Here is an 18,547-nt window from a genome sequence, read left to right as displayed (position 1 = left end):
AGGAAGGTCCCGGTGCTCAGTGGTGGGGGACAGGGTAGGTGAGCCAGGCAGATGCAGGTACAAGACCTGCCACTCTGGCTCAGAAGGGCTGCGGGCCCTACAAACTCAGCACCCTGTCCTGGACAGGACGCTGCTGCTGGGACAGAGGAACAGGCCTTCCAACCACCCAAGCTGCATGGGCTTCAACGCAGACCAGCTGCCCAGCAGCCACCTGGACCCACAATGCTCATCAGCCAGGTTACAGTCGCAAAGAAGAGGGGGTGCTCCCACTGCAGGGCCAAACGGAGGACCAGAAGCCAGCCGATCACCCACCAGCAAGGACCAATGCCCAGGCGTAGGGTCCTCTACAAAACCTCCTGGCCCCTCCGCCTTGTAGGCACCCCACTGGGGCTGCTTCAGAGTAAAACATTGTTTCAGCACAAGTGTCTGTAAAAGTCTACACTGAAGCTAAGAAATGGGGTTCCTTCAGGTCCCTCTACACCATGATGGAGTATCAGGCTAAGTGCCGGGGCAGGTCATATAATCACCCTATGTCTCATTTTCCCCATCTATAAAATGGGGAGATTATCCCCGCCTCCCTGCCAGACAGTAGCATTATCAAAGCAGGCCACTCCTCATGCTGCATTATAGCATGTGCACCAGGGGTGGGAGCAGGAAGGGGAGGGGGGGGCTTTCATTACTTTGAGAGCCTGGGACAAGAATTATGTCTTTTAAATAATTAAGATGCACTGGGAATAAGGAGATCAAGGAATTAGAATAAGATTCTATCCAAAAACAAAACAAAACAAAAAAACTAAAAGGAAGAACAGACCTAAGATCCTTATGTGGAGAACCACTGTTCGTGGCCCTTATCATTCACAGCTAGTAACCATTTTCCAAGGATTGTCACTGCCCCTGACAGTGTCAGATTAATGGGATTCTTTCATTTGACTCCAATGGAGCCATCCTAACCCTCAGTCTTCTGTTGCTGGTATAACATGGCCGTCTGCTCACATCTTTCAAAATAAATAAACGAAACTCAGATCACTTACATTACATATGTCAACAGAATTCTAAATTAGAAACAGCATGTCTGTTTTCAGAAAAACTATAAAAATGTTCAAAGATACTAACAATAAAATTCCAAGGTCTCACCACGCTAACAAAATTGTTTTCACTTTCCAAGACGTTCAGACCCTTTCTGAAAAAGACTATGATAAAGCAGTCCAAGCGTTTGCTACTGATACTTTACAGCACGTAACTTATTTTGGTTAGAAACATAGAAAGCTTAACCAGAAACTCAAAGAAACTAATGGATTAACTTGATGTTCACCCTTGCTCTTCAAAGGGGTTCCTCAGTCCACCCCCTGGGGAGCACCCACTTGCCCGCTGTCACTGCCCTTCCTGAGCAAGGACAGTCCCTCCCCACAGGTCACTTTCTCACACGTACACCTGGAGACATCTTTTCTCCCAGGTGGCTCATCAACTGAAGCTATCATCTCTTTAAAGAATTTCTTTAAAAGTTAGGGCTCAACCCTAACTTTTAAAAAGTACTACTACCTGGGGCGTCTGGGTGGCTCGATCGGTTGAGCATCAGACTTCTGCTCAGGTCATGATCTCGCAGCTCGTGAGTTCGAGCCCCGCGTCGGGCTTTGCGCTGACAGCTCAGAGCCTGGAGCCTGCTTTGGATTCTGTGCCTCCCTCTCTCTCTGCCCCTCCCCCGCTCAAGCTTTGTCTCTGTCTCTCTCAAAAATAAATAAATATTAAAAAGTACTACTACCGGCAAGGTAGTAAGAGAACATAGCATTCCAATTTTATAAGTGCATAAAAATGGAACAACAGGGTTAGGTGACTGTCTCCAAGCCAAACTATGAGCCTAACAAGAGCAAGTGAAACTACCCTTCTCTGTGAGAGGAATCACTCCTCCCACATGGATCTTTCAGGAACTCCTAAGACCCAAGACATCTGTAGAACATACAGCAAGGGGGGGAAAAAGTGAAGCAGGCATTAATGTGGATTCAAGGCACATGGAGAATCTGGTAACAGGCCCTGCCTGTTAAACATCCATTCGTCAAAGCTCTTCGACATCACAACAACCACGCTCTGGGTTTCCTGGCTTACACAGCAGTACCACACAGCAGGCCTACAACCCACCAGCACATCTACACAAGGTCCGGGACGCACACGGCAGACTGCGACATCCCAGCTAGACAGGCTGCCCCCAAACGCAAAACTGATTCCACGTGACCCTGCCCTAATGCTTGAAAATTCAGGGTATGTTCACCAAAATCTCTTATCTTCTTGCGCCGTATGAATTTTGATCAAATGTTAACTCGTCTCACTGAATAAAGATTATGCTGGGGACAGACTTCAAATGCTGCCTTTAAGGGCCTGAAGGACTCCTGCTCCTTGCACCCTATCTCCTCCAACGCCATGGTCATGCTGGCATCTTTGCCTTCAACCCTACCGTCCAAATCTTATCCCTCCTCTAAGTAGCAGCCCCTGGGCCTTGAGGGCATCTCCATTCCTTCATAGTCCCTGGTCTCATTTCTCTCAAGGAATACCTTGGCCAGTTTCTTAAGAACAATGTAGGGAAAATAGAACGGTTGGAAACAAAGATTCCCAGGTCCAATCTGTTTCTGCCGTCAGAACACCTCTGACACCAAATGTGTGGATTTTTTTTCCTCCACACTAACAACCTATTCTCCAACTCTCTGGACACTAACTGTATGGGTGTCCAACAATTCCAATTCATTCTGACACTAACAATCTAGAATTAAGACAGACCCCAGTTAGGGTCTCAATCCCACAAGACTGCCCCCACTTCAGATGGCAATCACATGTCCCTATCCTGATGAAGTGGCTATAAAGCAAGGGCTCCTATGACCCCATACCTGGGTTTGATCATTTGCTAGAATGGCTCCCAGAATTCAGGAAAACAGTTTACTTACATGCACTGGTTCATTATAAAGGATACAACCCAGAAACAGCCACGTGAAACAGATGTACACGGCAAGGCAGGGTGACGGGACTGGAGCTCCCACAGCCTTCCAGTACCTCCTTGCATTCAACAACCGGGGAGTTCAACAAATCCCACTGTTCAAGTTTTTGTAGCGCTCTATCTCCAGCACCCCATTCTCTTCCTGGAGGACGCTGGGTGGGGCCGGAGTGCCAACCCTCTAAGCACATGGCCGGTCCTTCTCATGACTGGCCCACCATGGCTACCTAGGGACCACCCTAAGTCACCTCGTTGGCATCAACTCAGGTGTGATCAAAGAGAGGCTCTCATGAATAACAAGACACTCCCATCGCTCAGGAAATCCCAAGGGTTTTAGGCGCTTTGTGCCAAGAATAGGAGACAAAGACCAAATATACTTTCCTCCCTACCACACCAGGCATGAGAAAATAGTCGCCATTCACTTCACAGAGGACAGTTAACATATATAGAGAGAGATCTTGAGAGATCAGTGGAAAAGAAGGATGCCTGGCTGGCTCAGTCGGGGGAGGATGAGACTCTTGATCTCAGGGTCATGAGTTCAAGCCCCATGTTGGGTGTGAAGCCTACATAAATAAATAAGTGCAAAAGAGAACCAACAACTCAACAGAAAAATGAGCAAACCCATAAACAGTTCTCAGAAATAAATATATATATATATATATACACATATATATATAAATAGTCCTTAAACATTTCAAAACCAGCTTCATGACACAATAAAAGAAATGCAAATTAAAACAAGGAGATGCCATTTTCAGGCTGGTGACAAGTCAAACGTTTGCCAGCAGCCTCGGCTGGGGAGGCTGAGAGGAGACGGCTGCTCACAACCCCTGGTGACAGCATGCACACATGTCTATGCGACAGCGGCATTTTGGAAATAAACGCCTTCCATAGGAGACTGGTGCGTGCACACAGGAGTACTACGCAGCTGCACAACAGCACAGGGGGCGGCTGTGTGCCCCCACACGGAGCCCTCGCTCTCCAGGAAAGGGAGGCAAACAGTCTACACAGGATGCTACCCGCTCAGTAAAAACGGATAGCAAGGGCATGCATACACGTGGACTAAACGCTGACGTTTGTAATAAGACAGGTAAAACAAACCAGAAGTGTGCAGAAGGCTTGAGATTGCCCCCAAATCATCCAATGTTTCATGTAGTTCGACTCAGAACCATGTACATGGCTGAAACACTTTAGTAAAAAGAAGAAAGTTGGTCGCAAACCAAAGCATGACCCTAACTTGTTTCAGCATTTAAAAAACAATGATCACAAGTAGCTTCTGAACACAATACTCTAACTGCACATCCTCAGTAGGACATATTCTGAGGACAAAAAGAACTCCAAAGAAATCCTGAATTTCGCCAAGTTTGTTACTGGTAGTGGTACTGACGTAGCAATTCTGAAACTGTTCTGTCTGTATGGTAGTAGAGAGCTGATGACTTTTTTACTGATGCTAGAAATGAGATTTTCACAGTGGGAAAAAGGAGACAGCAATATGGAATGGGGGAAGGTAAAGAAGATAAAGTGTGCATGCTTCCCGGCTCCGTTCCCTACAAGCCCTGGGAGCAAGGACACCTCAATGGCAATGTGCACAACCAAGGCCCAGGCTCTGATTCCTAAACCACATTCTCCAGTGAGAGAAAGCAGGGATCCTTGGAGAAATGGCTAATTCCAGGACTGGGGCAGGGAAAGATGAGCCCAGAACATCTGGAGATCAAGGTAGTGCTCAAAGACTCTGAGTCCACAGTGGTATTTTTTTTAAACAGGAGCGGTGAACTGATTGGTGACCCCCCAAAATATGTCCACATTCTAATCCCTAGAACCTTGACTATGACCTTACTTGGAAAAGGATGCTTTGCAGGTGTAATTAAGGATCTTGAGACCAAAAGATGACCCTAGATTATTCAGTTGGGCCCTAAATCCAGCACCATGTGTCCTCATAGGGGACCCAGGGGAGATGTGACAGCAAGAGGCGGCAACGTGACCACCCACAGAGGAAGATGGGAGGGATGCATCCACACGCCAAAACATCTGGAGCCTCAACGGAGACTTCGGAGGGAGAGGAGCCTTGTCAGCACCTCGATTTCAGACGTCTGGCCTCTGAACGGTAAGAGAATAAATTTCTCTTGTTTGAAAACCACCTTGTTTGTGGCAACATTACAACAGGCACAGGAAATTACTACAGAAAGTGAGAGAAGATAGAGGGAGGCAAGTTCTTTTCAGAAGAATGCAAGTTAATAAACTCAAGAAAAGCAGGGGCGCCTGGGTGGCTCAGTCAGTTAAGCATCCGACTCTGGCTCAGGTCAGATCTAACGGTTCGTGGATTAGAGCCTTGCGTCGAGCCTCACATCAGGCTCCTGCTCGGAGCCTGGAGCCTGCTTCAGATTCTGTGTATGTCTCTCTTTCTGTGCCCCACCCCCGCTTGCGCGCGTGCGCTCTCTCTATCTCTCTCTCTCAAAAATAAATAAACATTAAAAAATAAAATAAAAATAAACTCAAGAAAAGCAGCATTTTGGATTTCCCAGTGTGAAAACTGATCTAGGCGAGGACTGCCAATGGGCACTGAATGCACTCGCTGGACGAGAAGCCACTCCGTCTCTGAGAACCACCTCTGGGACTTTGTACCAGGAAAAGGCACCTTGCACCTTTAATATGAAGTGCGGCGATGGCCAACTCTTCCAGGCATCAAACGTGTCATCAACAGTGGGGCAACCCTGATAGAAGGCAAATCATCAAGCACGATTATAAAAATGTTCAGCTGACTTTAATTATAAGGAAGCAATCAGACAAATCACATCGCAGAATGTGAGATGTTTTACAGGACAACTGGCCTGGGCTTTTTTTTAAAGGTACATGTTATTAAAAAAAAAAAAAAATTAGAGACGTAACAGCCAAATGCAACATATAAACCTTAATTGATCCTAGAGTTTAAAAAAAAAAAAAAGGTGGGGGAGGGTGGGGAGCACCTGGGTGGCTCAGTCTGTTAAGCATCCGACTTCAGCTCAGGTCATGACCTCATGGTTCGTGAGTTCGAGGCCCACATTGGGCTCTGTGCTGACAGCTCAGAGCCTGGAGCCTGCTTCCGATTCTGTGTCTCCCTCTCTCTCTGCCTCCCCCCATCAAAAATGAATAAACATTAAAATTTTTTTTTAAAGGCTATCAAAGACATTGATGGTACAACTGGGGGAAACTCAAACATGGACTGTCCACTAGACAGTATTATTTATGTTAATTTTTAGAGCGTGTAATGGTGATGACATTATACAGAAGATGCCTTTAGTCCTAGGAGATCTACGTGAAAGTATTTAAAGGTGGGGTAACTTTCAAATATTTCAACACAAAGATGTACACGTTAAAAGAGAGAAAAAGAACAAATGTGGAAACAAAGAACAGCTGGTAAATCTAGGCAGAGGAGTATTTGCCTGTTTGCTGAATTAGTCTTTCATTAGGAATAAGAGAAAACAGGTGTGTAAATTATTAAACTAAAATGCTGAGGGCTCAAAACAACTTTGAGGTGCCCCTCCCAACCCCCAAGGAATGGATTCCCAGGGTCTCAAGGATCCTGGGAACCTGCACTTCACAAGTGCTGGCTGATCCTCATGCTCAGGTAAGTCTGGAACCAGCACCTGTACTATTTGCTTTGTCTTTTCCCCCCCTTTCCTCCCTGGAGGCAGCTGGCATCAGGATGCTGTCTAACTCCCTGTGTCTCCCTGGCAGCAGGCCGGTGGATGTTTACCGAATGAATTCGAGGGACAGTCCCTAGTCACAAGGGGGCTGATCAGATTAAGGGCAAAGCTGTTCTAACGAAAGCCCGAATCCGACAAGTTTGCAGTCTGTTTCCATAAATGCAAAGCAAACACACATAAACCGCGCTTTTAAATGGTTTTCAGTGTTTCATTTCGTAGCATTTCTCTTCAGTGGGGTGCAAGCGACAGGACTGAAGGGTGCCATGGCTGCAGTGTCATTACCACAAGATCCCTGATATGCCAAAACTTAAATGAGGATGACAGGGTATCACAACTCTAGCTTTCAAGAGCTGAGGGTGAAAGTAATGGCTCCTGAAATCACTACAGCAGAAAGGAGACTTCTTTTTCATTCTTGTTTAAGGTCTGGGCCTGGGGGGGTGGGAGAAGGGGAACACAATGCAGCTAGAAGGCATGAGGAGGATGAGGCAAAGTCAAGAGAACACCTGGGACAGACAGTGGGGAGGCCGAGCCGCACCCGGCAGAGTCAGGAATGGTCTTGCCTTGTGCCTCTGGAAATGGGGTGACAAGTCGACCGAGACAGGGGTTCTGGCTTTCAAATGTGTGCAAACAGCAGCATGACTGGCAGCTGTACTCCCCGCCCAGCAGCAGATGGGCAGTCCATTCTCTGGAAGGGGGTCTCAGACTGGGGAGCCCCAGGTCCACCTGGGACGATGATCACGGTACCGCTCAGACCTGAAGTCCTGTCCCCACGGGGGCTCCAGGATGTGGGCAGCCAGGCTTCCTCATCCAGCAGACAGCTGGCAGAGCCTGGGCACCAGGGCTCAGAGGACAGACCTACAGCACTCTCTCAAGTAGGAGTGGACAACCTAGGGCCATCAGAAGGCCAACGAAAGCCTCCAAGAAGAAAAGTGGGAAGGGACCAGGAGGGAAGAGATTCTTTAGTGAGAATGAAAAATAAACAAAACTACCATGAAAAGAATACAGCCATGAAATAAAGGCCACTGCTTTCGTTTGTTTCTGTTTTTTTTTAATCCAGAGAAAAAAGAACTCATATTAATGAAAAATGATAGCAAAAATAAATTTTTAAAAAAATCATTAGAAGCTTTAAAATGTAAAGTAGGGGCACCTGGGTGGCTCAGTCGATTAAGCAACCAACCGTGGCTCAGGTCATGATCTCATCGTCAGTGAGTTGGAGCGCTGTGTCTGTGCTGACAGCTTGGAGCCTGGAGTCTGCTTTGGATCCTGTGTCTCCCTCTCTCTGCCCTTCCCCCACTCATGTTCGCTCTCTCAAAAATAAATATTCAAAAAAAATTTTTTTAAATATATAAAGCAGAAGTTTCTAGAAAGTAGAGCAAAACTTTTAAAGAGTGGACAGGCCGCCTGGGTGGCTCAGTTGGTTAAGTATCCGACTCTTGGTTTCAGTCATGATCTCACAGTTCGTGAGTTGCAGCCCTGTATCAGGCTCTGCACTGTCAATGCAGAGCCTGCTTGGGATTCTCTCTCTCCCTCTCTCTCTGACCCTCCTCCACTTGTACTCTCTCTCTCTCGAAATAAGTAAACTTAAAAAAAAATTTTTTTAAGGGGAGACAATAGGAAATAAAAGGACTAGAGCAGGTAATACTACATCAGCATAAGATTCAGAGACAGAAAACAGAGAATGAGGAGGTGAAACAAAGAATAATTTAAGAAAATCCCAGAACTGAAAAGTAAGAGTTTCTTGGGTTGCAAGGACACAGAGGACCCAGTGCATGGGGCACAGGTGCTATGTGCACCTCCCACATCAGGGGATAGGTGCGTCAGGGCAGGCTCTGCTGAGCTGCAGCAATGAGCGAGCCCAGACCCTATGAGGCTTAAAAACGAAGGTGTATTATTCAAGTTTGTGTCACTCTAAGGAAGGGGTGGGGGTAGGAGGGTGGGGGTAGGCTCTTCACTGAGCACCATCACCTTGAATGATGTCAGTTATCAACCCAGAGGGGAGGAAACATGTTTACAACTAATCGCTGGGCCCAGAACTGAAGCAGGGCACCCCCTCGGCTCCTGGGCAGGCTGACTGCATGAGGCCACCAAGCTCTGGGAGAGAGGAAAGGCCAGGCAGCAGAGAGCTGGAAACGTGTGGTCTACAATGACCCTTGTGAGCAAAAAGAAGATCCTGACACCTTCCAGAAAGAAAACACAAGCCCCACAAAAGGCACTGACCTGACACAACTGGTCTACGGTAGAAGCCAGAAAGTAATGCAATAATCCCTGAAGAGTAAAGTAATGCAATAATCCCTGAAGAGTTCTGAAGGAATCTTCGTCTAGAATTCTACATCATCAATCTACCAATTAAACATGAAGACATTTATTACATGTCTCAAAATTCTCCTCCAATGCACATTCAAGTGAAATAAGTGTGAAGTAAGCAAGAGGAAGTCAGGGAATAAGACATCTGTAATGGGCAGAGCAGGTCTGAAGGCTGTGGGGGCCATTCTTCAGGAAGGTGCCCCATCAAGAGGTCCTGATGCTTCTGAACATCTTAGGGCAACTGACAAAACATGTGGAATTGAATCAGAAATAGTAGACAGAGAGGGGGAAAAAAAAAGAAAGAAAGAAAAAGAAAAAGCCATTTATTAGCTCCAGCGAAAACAAAAGTCATGCACAACACAGCTCACTAACAAGAAGAACAGCATTTAGTCATATACATATACACTAAATGCTGATCTCAAAATTACACCACATCTACATGCGGGATGGTGAACACAGGGGAAGCAGGGAGGTAAGAAAATAATCATCTTGCAAAGGATAAAGTCACTAGGTAATACCTACAAATGAAAAATCAACAAGCATATGATTCTATGGCACAAAGATAAACACCAAAAACAATCAGCTAAGGGAAGTGCTTGCCTCCCGGCAGGGGAAAATAGTGGCAGGGACTCTGTTTTGCCTAACAAACCCTGAAGACTCTATTTGACTTTTCAAACTACGTGCATGTTAAAGAAACACTAAAGGTAATTCCAGCTGAGCCTCTACCTGGGGAGCTACCTACCTAGTACGTTGGCAAGATTTTCAATCAGACCTCTGAGCTCTTCAGTACTCCATGGGCTGAAACACTGAAGATAGAAGCCCTGTTCTCAAGGACTGGGAATTTTACTGAGAAGAAAACACACGCATGGGAAAGACCTTTAGTGCAGTGCAAGGTGTCATGGGCTGACTCCCCTAGGCATGGTCCAGAAGAGTTCAGATGCACGAAGGGAGACTCCGGCCCAAGTAGGCAAAAAAAACAGCCCTTTGAGAAAGATCCAAGTGCAATGAGAAAGACTGGCAGAACTTGAGAGAGGAGCAGACAGTGCACTTCCAGAAAGGGAACTGGCTAGCTGTGAGGCTGTGTTAAGTGGGAGTATGGACAGTTTTTTCAAAGAGATTTCACTCTTAACAGGGAGGGCAAGACTGTCGGTAAGACTCCCTGCTGACTTACATTCTCAGTATCCTTGGACACCACCTATCAGGAGCCCCGTAACGTTTTTCCGGCAGTGTCTCAGATGTACCATCCCTGCTCATTAGAAACACTGCTCCACCCTGTTCTTGAGCCCCTCATAACTAAAATCAGATTTTATAAGCTGGCACCAGGCCTCTCCCAAGCCGGCCAGCTCTTGGCCCCTGTCTGGTCAGCCTCATCACTGTACCATTTTCACACTCCAAAAACACTATCTTTCTTTGCATTCCTACAGCCCTTGGCTGCCACAGGACCTCTGCACATGCTGGTCCTCCTGGAACACATTCCCCCCTAAGCCTCCCTATTCTACACATCATTCAATTCTCAGCTCAAGCCTCAATTCTCACAGAAACAAATGTCCCTGATCACCCTAATTCAGGAGTCCCATGCATGATCTCTCATGCATTCCTTTCCTTTATACCAGTTTGTAATTCAGCCCTCATCGAGGTGGTTATCTCATTCTTGGCCACCTTACCTTCTAGACCAGTGGTCCCCTGACCATAGCAACAACTTCCCAGGTGATGCTATTACAAATACACAACCCAGACCTACTCAATCAAAACCCTGAGGTGGGAGGCAAAAATCTGTGTTTTGAAAACCCTCCAGGTGATTCTGATATACTCCCCAGTTTGAGAACCACTGCTCTAGGCACCAAGATGGCACTTCCTCAGTGTCCCCCAGCACCATTCACAGTAACAGACAAGGGAAAAGACTTGGCAGGATTTCCTGGTTGAATGAATGCTGAAAAACTTCCCAGGGCTCCCTAAATCTCCCTTTATTAATTCTAATCACGATGGAGCACCTGGGTGCCTCAGTTGGTTGAGCGTCTGACTTCAGCTCAGGTCATGATCTAATGGTTCATGAGGTCGAGCCCTGCATGGGGCTCTGTGCTGACAGCTCCAGCTCAGAGCCTGGACCCTGCTTCAGATTCTGTCTCTCCTTCTCTCTCTGCCCCTCCCCCACTCACATTCTGTCTCTCTCTCAAAAATAAAACATCAAAAAAAATTTAATTCTAAACACCTCTGTCCAACCTAGGTCAACACTGAACCGTCTGCAGACCTGGGTTCTACCCCCAGCTCCCTGGCCTTTCTAGGTTCAAAACTTGGCTCTCTATAGCTTGTCATCTGTAATCATCCATAAATGTTCCTAATTCCTCTTGGTCTAAATTTTCCCACCTCTAAAATGGGAATGACCATAGTATTTCCCAAGATTGTTGAGATAATTAAATAAGCCAATGAGACTCATGCCTGCACACATATGTAAACACTCAGCAAATTTAGGTGCTATTATTATTTCATAACAATAATTATGCAATTTTAAGTGATCTTTCCCCTGGGTCTCAGCTTTCTTGCTCAAGATTGACCACATTCACTTAAGAGCTCTTTCTCCCTTTCAAACTACTCCCATCTAACACCCAACCCGGCATGAAACTCTGCCTAGGATCCAAAAGCCCTGCTTGAGGTTTCTCTGCTCCACCTCCTGGAACAGCTGGGCTATGCTGGACAATCTGGGTCTTAATAACACATGTCCTCCTAGAGCTCAACTGAAGTCACTTTCCCAAGTCCCCTCTCATCTCGGGAACCAGATCTTGGTAATTCAACCAGTTAGCAGGTTGTTTTATTTAAGAGCATGTCTGTGCGGTGACTAGGATTCAAAAGGAGCTTACACTGTAAGCTATTTCTAGTCCAACTGTGGTCTTTGGTAAAGTATTAATAGCAACAATTATAATATATGCTCATCGACAAGATCTTAACATAAAAGGGGGGGGGAAGGGTTTCTGCCTCTTAGAAAACACAGGGTCCACCACCTGCCTGCGAAGTGCTCCTCCTGCCCGGTCTCAGGCAGAGGCCGGGAGTCAGGATAGACACGAGGACCTTACATAGCAAAGCACCGCCCCGGGTCTCCGGGAGCTGCGCCTCCCCACTGGGCCGATCCGCCGCGCCCCGGGGACCCTGCGCGCCTGGACATCTGGGCGCGGCCGAGGGCCGGCGGGGATCAGCAACACTTGGCTCCCCAATAGTTAAATGCTGAGTAATTTTCCTGCGGAGCAAACAGTCGGAGCGGGGGCTCTGCCAACGGCAACAGTATTTTTATCCTACTTAACCAACACGGCGGCGCGGCCACGACTGTCCCCAGGGTGTCCCCGCGCGGCACGCTCGGGAATCGCCTGCCGGACCCTCGCCGGCTGTCGGGACGACGTGGACGGGAGTCCCACGCGTCGGGGCGGGGGGACTGGGACACCGGGCTGGGGCCTCGGCTGGCGCCTCGGCCGTGCCGGGCCCGGCAGTCCCAGAGCTCCGGGGCAAGGACCCTCCGCCGGACCGCCAGGTCTCCGCGCCGGGGCCTAAGCGCTCGAGGGTTTGCGCCCAAGTTGGCCAGCTGCTTTGCCGCAAGAGCGGAGAAGGGGAAACGGGTCCTCGCAGCCCCCGAAAAGGAGTGAAAGCAGGGAGCTTAGGTCCCGCCCGGTACGCGGCGGGAGACCGGGCAGCAGGGCCACCCTGCCCACAGCCCCCCGACCCCCGGCCCCGCTGCCGCGGCGTCCGGGAATGAATGGGGCTCCCCGCCGGCCGCGGGCGCGAACTCACAGGCTACGTAGGCGAGCAGCGCGATGCCCAACAGCAGCTTCATCCTCCTGCGGTTGACGGCAGACACGAGGCGCAACAGCGCCTTGCTCACCATACCCGGGAGCCACGCCGGTCCAGGGCCCTTGCCGCGCGGGGGCCCGCCTGCTGCACAATGCGCGGCGGCGGGGACGGCGGCGGCGGCGGCGGCAGCAGCAGCGGCAGCGGCGGCGGCCGGGGAGAGCCCCGCCTCCTGCCTCCGGCCCGCGCGGTCCCGCCCCCGCGTGCCGGGTTTCCTGCTGGCGGGGCCACCGCGCATGCGCCACTCCGCCCTCGCCCCGCCTCCTCCCTCGCCCTCCCAACACGCAGCCCCTCCGCCTGCTCTCCCCGCAGGCGCAATTGCGCCTCTGCTCAGTTTTCGAAGAATGTGGCCGCGAGCCGAAGGCGGGGCGGGCGCGGCGCATGCGTAAACCGGCGTGTTTTCCCCCTGCCGGAGTGCTGCTGGCGCGCTGTACCGAAGAGGTACGTCCCCGACCCGAGGGCGGGACCGCGGTCGCCAGTTTCCGAACCCGGCCCAGGGGGTGGCATGCTGTGGGCATTCATATGTGGCGATCAAAAGAAATATTTGTGCTAAATTTGGCCATGTCTTTGAAGTTCTTTGAACGCCTCTTTCAGAAAGTTGACTAATTCTGTGGACTGTTGTGTTGACTTCGTTAGAAGCAGCAGCGAAAATTATTAATCCTCTAAACATTGCTAAAGTGAAAACCCGATGCCTTTTTTCTCTGCTGTGATCGACTGGGATGTCTTTCTTCTTAAAATATTTTGTTATTATTGTGAAAACGTAATGCTGGTGATATAGAATTAGGACAAACCGGGAAAAGGAAAGGGTGAAGCCGCGCTTTGTCTCTGCCTAGAGAAAAACGTGTCATCACATGTGTTTCATTCCAAGCTTTTTGTTGAGTGCATATACTGTAAAGTGTAAGTGAATTGCAGTGGTGTACCGATTGCGTGTGTGGTGGCTGAATGTATTTATTCCGTAGGCATTTATTGAATGCCTGCTGCAAACAAGGAGGTGTGTCAGAGGATACATGGACACCAGAAGCTCGTCATCGGAGCCACAGAAAGCTGGTCCCAGTAGAAAAGAAAAGATGGTACACATAGGTCTGTGATGCCTAGTCAAGTGAGACCCCAGAAAATGTTGGGGTACTGGCTAAAAGTGCTGATCAGCCACAGAGAGAAGTCAGAGGAGCCAGCAGCATCCCTGGAGTGCCAGGCCATTTTGCCAAAATCAAACACTTTGTGTTAGCTTTATTAGAAACCTCCAAGAAAAATAAACAAGTAGCAATAAATCAAAGCAGCAATATGTTACAGCCTTAAACTACACAGCCCAAATGCTGTGATTGTATGATTCTAAATACAACCTCCCCCCAAACCTGGTCTCCCCAGTAACTTGCTGAGAATCACTGAATGGGAGGAAACATGCTGAGGGGTTTTGCCCTAGGAAGAGCCACCCTCCAATCATGCCGCCCACAAACGGAGTGGCCTACTTTCAAGAAGCCCCATCCCAGTCTCTGAAGTATCAAAGGAGGCTGCCAAGTGACATTTCCTTCGCTTCCTTTGGGGGCAGAGACAGCCCTGCCTTGGGAGCCAGAAGCCTAGGTTCCCACAGTGGCAGGGCTTCCAGAGCCCAGCTGTGAGCCTGAAACAAACCACTTTTTGCCTGTGAGGCTTAGTTTACCTCTCATTAACATTTTGGGTTTGGGTTAGTTCTATACTTGTTGCACAAAAGTGCCTAGAGCAGGTAGAGCTTTGGGCTTTTCTGATTCTAATATTTTTAGATTAAAGGTGAGGAGCAGAGGTGTGAGAAAAGATTTTTGTTGACACTTGTCCTACTGGGAAAATCAGATTGAAGCTGTAAGCAGATTTCAAGCATATTCGGTTATCGGCAGGATGTCGTTGATAGGTATCTATCAATTCAGACGGGACAGAAATTGTGAAACACATGCTATTTCTGTACAACCGTGTGTAATTGCATTCCTAGTCGAGCGTCTCTTCTGCCACCACGCACCAATGCCAGTGCTCCATTGCTCCTGCCCCACTGGAGTAAATACATGGAAATGCCATCAGCAGCTGTAGGTAAAATTCTGCTGCTGTCGTTATTACCACCAAGAAGGCTGTTAGTGGCCCAGGATCCCGATTTCCAGCTCCACCAAAGCCAGAATTGGGGCGTAGGCAGTAGTACACGTTGTGCCCAGTGGAGGTGGGAAGGCACAGGGGGAAGGGGATGCCAAAGAGGCCCTCCAAGCTCATCAGGGAAACCGCGGGCTCAGGTCTGTCCTTCCCTGTGCTCCTCTTCTCTGTTTTCTCTGGTCTTTTTCCAACTGGCTCACCTCCACTTCCTCCAACAGGTCCGGGCTCAAGTCCCCAACCCCTACCCCGTCCTTGCTATCAGTTACTTCATTCTTTCAATGGATATGTTAACAAGAATATTTTTGAGCAATTACTAGTTACAAGGGGTGATTAAAAAACTGAATCATAATATGGCTCTTCTCCTAGAGTGCTAAAAATCCTAAGAAGGGTAGGAAACTGCACTTATTAAAGCTTCTACCACGTGCCAGGGACTGTTACGCGGTATGTTTTGACATGTTGCCTCATGTAATTTTTTTTTAAGTGTCTGTTTATTTTTGAGAGAGAGAGAGAAACAGTGTGTGCATGCACCACTGGTGGAAGAGCAGAGAGAGAGAGACAGAGAGAGAGAGAGAGAGAGAGAGAGAGAGCGAATTCCAAGCAGGCTCTGTGCTGTCAGCACAGAGCCCGCCGTGGGGCTTGAACTCATGAACTCTGAGATCATGACCTGAGCTGAAATCAAGAGTCAGAGACTCAACCGGCTGAGCCAACCAGGCATTCTGCTTCTTTTAACAGCTCTGTGGTATAGGGTCGCTGCTGCTGCTGCTGCTGCTGTGTTTAACAGAGGAGGGACTGAAACCCCCAGGGCTGGGATTTTAGCTCATGCCTTTGCGCTACTTAAGGATGCTTTTCTGCAGGAGGGTGAAGAGGTGTGCAGAAACAACTGTAATTCATGGTAGAAAGCGGTGAGTGCTGTGGGACAGACTCCATGGATGGCTAAGGAATTTCACAAGACAGAGACACTGCTTCCGGGTACTGTGGTACACGCTCACCAAAGCGGAGTGGCCACACCTCCAGTGGGAGCGTTTATACCATGGAAATGAGCAGTTGCTCTGAATCAGGGCTTCTTCTTTTTCTTTTTCTTTTTTTTTTTTTTCCTTTTAACCCACACACTTCGGCTTCCAGGTGAGAATAGTGAGAGGAACATTTGGCAGAGCAGGAGCTATGTGAGCAGAATTTGAAAGCATGGGGAAGATTTTTACTCATACACATTGGGCAGGGGTTTCCCTCAGGAAATAGCCAGGGCGGGGACACTGGGGAAGGAAAGGATACCATAGGGCGTAGTGGGGATGCTTGTTTGGCTGGAGGAGCAGGGATGGCGAGGAGAAGGTATACATGGTGGAAAGGAAAGATTCTGGAAGGCCTTGAGGGTTGGTACAAACCAAGAGTCAGTCCGGTCCTGGTCAAGGGTCACTTTCTTTGCTAGCTACTTACCAGTTGCCTCCGTCTCCATCTGTACTTGTTCTGCTGGGGCTGGGAGTCCATACACTGCATAATCCAGCTGCTGGTAGGTCCTGCCAGTGGGAGGCCCCGGTGGGAGACCAGCAGGACAAAGAGACATCTGCTTCTGGCTCTTCCAATGTGGCCATGGCTAGCGGTTGCTGGACGTTGCTAGCATTTGCTAGCGAAGGTGGGTGATTCCGGACCCCAGCCGTCCCGAGCCAGGCAACATCTTGTCAGAGAATCAAGGCCTCTCTTCTGGGCTGCTCCAGGGCTGACCACCCGTGGGTATTCACTGCTTCTCATCTCTGGGTATCACTCCATTCTTTGTTGTTCTTTCAGAATTCCTCTCCTTTGTCTTCTTAGGCCTTCCAACAGCTTTGTAACCGATCTCCTGCATTAAAGTCTGTATGTTTGAAATACTTACAGTAGTTTTCCTGACTAGACCTTGGCTGATACATCTTCTGGTAAGATATTTGAGAAAGAAGAGTCTCAGCTTTACTCTGGAGTTGCCTGTCATGAAGCCTCTCCTCCATGCCACTCCAGCTGTGTCACAGGTCACTGCTGTTTTCCTTCACTGGAGTCCCTCCATAAAGGACATTACGTCCATGGGTCTCAGAAGAGGGACAAATGGGAGGTAGGTCTCTGTACTCAATCTCTGTTTCCTGCCCCAATGTCACATCAGAATGAATGAGCGTACTGTACCTTCCATCAGGCGTGGGGACACAGGAGGGTTCAATATGCCAGCCACCTAAATAGTTTGAAATTGTATACCTAACATTCCCATTCCTATGAGTCTTTAAAAAACTTTTTTTAATGTTTATTCATTTTTGAGAGGCGGAGAGAGAGTGTGAGCTGGGGAGGGATAGAGAGAGAGGGAGACACAGAATCTGAAGCAGGCTCCAGGCTCTGAGCTGTCAGCACAGAGCCCAACGCGGGGCTCAAACCCATGAACCATAAGATCATGACCTGAGCCGAAGTCAGCTGCTCAACCAACTAAGCCACCCAGGCCCCCCCACCCCCCGCCAATGAGTCTTTTTTTTTTTTTAAGTGTATTTATTTATTTTGAGAGAGAGAGAGAGCAAAGGCAGGGGAGGTCCAGAGAGAAGGAGAGACAGAATCCCAAGCAGGCTCTGCACCATCAGCACAGAGCCCAATGCGGGGCTCAAACTCACGAACTGTGAGATCACGACCTGAGCCAATACCAAGAGTCAAATGCCTAATCGACTGTGCCACTCAGGCACTACCCACCATGAGTCTTCTTTAAAAAATAGACTTTATTTTTTAGAACATCTTTAGACTTAAAAAAAAAAAAAAGAACAGCTGTAGACGTGCAGAAAAATTGAGAAGATAATACAGAAAGTCCCCACGCACCCATTTCCCCCTGTTGTTGATATCTTGAATTCCCATAGGATTTACGTCCCTTCACGTCAGGGCTTCATACTGTCAACATGATTTGTGACTGCTGATGTTGGCCTTGACCGCCAGGCTTAGGTGTGTTTTTCTGGTTTCTCTACTCTGTAGCTACTCTTTGTCCCCTTTCCATTCTGTCCTCTTTGCAAGAAAGCCATTCTGCACAGCTCGCACATACGAAGCGGGGAGTCACAAGTCACCTCCTTGAGGGTGTAGTATGTATATGAATTATCTGGAACTCTTCCTGAAGGGACTTTTGTCTCTTCTACCCCATTCATAGACATCCAGTCATTTAATTATCCAATCCATCCTCCATGGGACTCGTGGCTGTTGATTTTGTACTTGGAGTTATAATGCCATACTGCTTTGTTTGTTTCATTGCTCAAATTGTCCCAGCTCGGGTCACTAGAAGCTCTTTGAATTGGCTCCTCTGCACCTTTGATATACTCTCTTCATTGTAGTTACTTTGCCTTTGTTGGTTTAGTTTCCTGGGGCTACAAGTGCTCCAGGTTCATCTTGTATACTTCCTGCCCCAGCCCCAGAATCAGCTATTTCTCCAAAGAGTCCTCGTTCCTTTTATTGGAGAATGATACTGGAAACCACCATCTGGGTGCTGGATGTGCTAGTACAGGAGTGTTGTTGTTTCCGGGCTTTCCTAGATGACAAAGCAAAGAACTGTGTGTGTGTTCACATACACGTGGCGGTAAGCACTTCTGCAGGTAACAGTGTGTGTCAAGCTGAGCATGCGTTCATCCTGATGTCCCCAACTCCGATCCATTGCCGCGTAGATCCT

The 18,547-nt window shown here is 48.4% G+C and overlaps 1 protein-coding gene across 2 annotated transcripts in view; it reads right to left on the bottom strand.

Annotated features, from left to right (window-relative positions):
• UXS1 (UDP-glucuronate decarboxylase 1) overlaps positions 1 to 13,009 on the bottom strand; it is a 96,464-nt gene extending 83,455 nt beyond the window's left edge. The window contains exon 1 of one of the 2 annotated variants that reach the window (XM_043603038.1): positions 12,739 to 13,009. In XM_043603038.1, coding sequence (XP_043458973.1) covers positions 12,739 to 12,832 — 94 coding nt within the window. In that variant the 5' untranslated portion in view covers positions 12,833 to 13,009. The remainder of the gene's footprint in view (positions 1 to 12,738) is intronic. The other variant, XM_043603037.1, reaches the window with a different exon arrangement.
• Between the last annotated feature and the right edge of the window lie 5,538 nt (positions 13,010 to 18,547).

The sequence above is a fragment of the Prionailurus bengalensis genome, chromosome A3 (assembly GCF_016509475.1).
Source record: "Prionailurus bengalensis isolate Pbe53 chromosome A3, Fcat_Pben_1.1_paternal_pri, whole genome shotgun sequence".
NCBI lineage: Eukaryota > Metazoa > Chordata > Mammalia > Carnivora > Felidae > Prionailurus > Prionailurus bengalensis.
This window is presented reverse-complemented; position numbering and strand designations above follow the sequence as displayed.